This window comes from Trachymyrmex cornetzi, unplaced genomic scaffold, assembly GCF_001594075.2.
Source record: "Trachymyrmex cornetzi isolate Tcor2-1 unplaced genomic scaffold, Tcor1.1 scaffold618, whole genome shotgun sequence".
Taxonomy (NCBI): domain Eukaryota; kingdom Metazoa; phylum Arthropoda; class Insecta; order Hymenoptera; family Formicidae; genus Trachymyrmex; species Trachymyrmex cornetzi.
Genome location: NW_017299935.1, coordinates 72499 through 75099, shown reverse-complemented (window position 1 = coordinate 75099; position 2601 = coordinate 72499). Strand labels below are relative to the sequence as shown.

The 2601-nt window shown below is 30.8% G+C and overlaps 1 protein-coding gene across 1 annotated transcript in view; it reads left to right on the top strand.

The window, feature by feature from the left end:
• The first annotated feature begins 1329 nt into the window (after nucleotides 1–1329).
• LOC108766769 (nose resistant to fluoxetine protein 6) overlaps nucleotides 1330–2601 on the top strand; it is a 53365-nt gene continuing 52093 nt past the window's right edge. Inside the window, exon 1 of the mRNA XM_018516263.1 lies at nucleotides 1330–1685. Coding sequence (XP_018371765.1) covers nucleotides 1469–1685 — 217 coding nt within the window. The 5' untranslated portion in view covers nucleotides 1330–1468. The remainder of the gene's footprint in view (nucleotides 1686–2601) is intronic.

The window sequence follows — 2601 nt, the reverse complement described above, 5'->3', positions numbered from 1 at the left end:
TTGTTAGTTTAAATATTCTTTTCATTCAAGTAAATTTCACATCAATTTTCAATCATTATTCATATATCGTAGCCTTTCTTAATATCTCCACGTACCATGTCAATATACAATAGTCAGCACTTACGATCTAAAGCGTGTTATTTTTTTGCAAAAAATGTTATATACAGGGTGCGGCACCAAAATCCGGACAAATCGAACAATTTCTTTAAACAAAATTTTTTAATAAAAAATTAATTATTTAAAAAAATCCTTTTACATGGCACTTGGGGGATCCCTATTAGAGCATATATTATTCGATATATCCCCCATTAGCTTGAATGACGGCCTCTATTCTCTGTCTGAAGTTTGCACTGCAATGTAGCGCTGTCCATGCCGACGAATGCTGCCTCAATAGCGGTCCTTAATGACGTCACGTTGGGATGCCGTACAGACAGGTGTGGCGGTTTACGCTACCCCCCCCCAATTTTAAATTTAAAATCGTCTTATGAAAAAATTAAGAGAAAAAGTAATATAAATAAAACTGATTTAGGAAATTATACAAGCATTTAAAATGACGTAATATTATCAATAATATAGTCACTATTATTTAAACTACGCAATTTGGAAAAAAAATCGTAAGAATTTTATTTTCGTATTCGTAGAATTCATTTTTAGCTAATTTGATATAGAAACAAGCCAAAAATACACGAATTATGAGTTTGTACTTCTATAATTAGCTAAAAACGATCATTATTTTATTAGTATTAATAAAGTACAGTAGTTAGTTTCTGAGAAATAAGTGGATATCACTTTAGAAGACCTATGTATCGGTGACTTTCTCTACATTTAAAATTGGCTTAAATATAGTCTGTAATTGGCTTATGACATCTTACAATGTCATAAGAGAATCACTATCATAATCACAGAACTATAGTATAAAAATTTATAAAATATTTTATCGGTTTTTCATTTAAAAAATGTTTTTTTATTAGATTGCTATATTCAAGATGTCGACGTATTCAAATGATGCAGTGCATGTAGCGTGGTGGGGCTCCGTCACGACGTCAAAAAAAATGTTGCGGGGAGAACGTTTCGTTTTCCACTACAAATCCGCTAACTTCTCCCTATATAAATCAGTCTTGTCCCGGTCGTCGAATCTCGCTGACCAATATTAATCTGCATTATACAAATCAAATAGGGAATATTCTCTAATAAAACTCTAAAACATTACACTAACGTTTGCGGAACGCTTAACGGAAGTTAATAAACGACGCATTTTTAATATACAATTCATCGAGATAAACGTGTCTTCTTTATCTCGAAGAAAATAATACTAGATCTATGCATTAATGAAATTCTTTACATGAGCAAACAATTTTTTACACTTCACTCTATTGTATTTCTGAAATTGATCACTTCATGGTCGGTACCGATATAGACCACAGTTTGCATTAACGGAGAAGTGATTGTAATTTTTGGATTCAAAAACATGCATTATGTCGCATTTATTTCATATATCTGCCATTTCGTCACGTTATTCTGCGTTTCTGCACAATTTCACAGTTCTAACAAGAACAATATTATTCATTTATTACCCGCCTATGCCATCGCCTCGAGAGCTAGTCTTCTCGGTTCGGCAACATGTGCAACGGAATTACGAGATTTCATAGATGCTGTCGATCGACGGATACTGTGGGGTTTAAAAAGTAAGTAAATTTCATTATTTTTGAGAATACGCTTTATGTATGTTCACTTTGAACTGAGACTTTGAATAATATATCAGTTACTTTTCATAATAATATATATTGTTACATAATTATTTCAATTGTTAAAGGTTTACATTTTTGAAGATCTGCTTATATATATATATTTGATATAGATAAATGTTTCTTTGTAATAAACTAAAGCCTGCGACACACGATGCTTGTTTTCTTGCTGGATTTCTCGCTAGATTAGGTTCTTGCTATCGTATTGGCTGCGATGCTGTCATTGTCAGTACGGCAGCCAATACGACAATACGATAGCAAAATTCTAATCTAGCTAGGAATCCAGCAGGGAAACAAGCATCGTATGCCGCCAGCTTAAATGTACTTTTTCATATATGCATATTTGACAACATGTTTTTGTGTTTAAGTAAATACATTTATGCATATTTAATAAAATGTTTTTTGTGTTAAAGTAAATACATTTATGCATATTTGACAAAATGTTTTTTTGTGTTTAAGTAAATACATTTATGCATATTTAATAAAATGTTTTTTGTGTTTAAGTAAATACATTTATGCATATTTAATAAAATGTTTTTTGTGTTAAAGTAAATACATTTGAGGCATTCTTTTACAAACCGAACACTTTTTTTTCGACATTTTTAAATCGTTTGAAACTTTTTTTACCAATTGTAGGTATAAAATAAGCGAACACGTGTATCGGGATTTTTTTTTTAAATTTATTTTCGAAGAAATAGCGATTTTTAATTTTGAGTTTTATGGTAATTTTGCCTTTTATGGTAATTTTCAAGTCGTCGTATCTACGTCGTTTTTTATAGTAGAACAATTTTTTTTTTTCCTTTCAAACGTTATTAAATCAGCTTTTTGATGAAATTATGTCCCTAACCTCAACTTT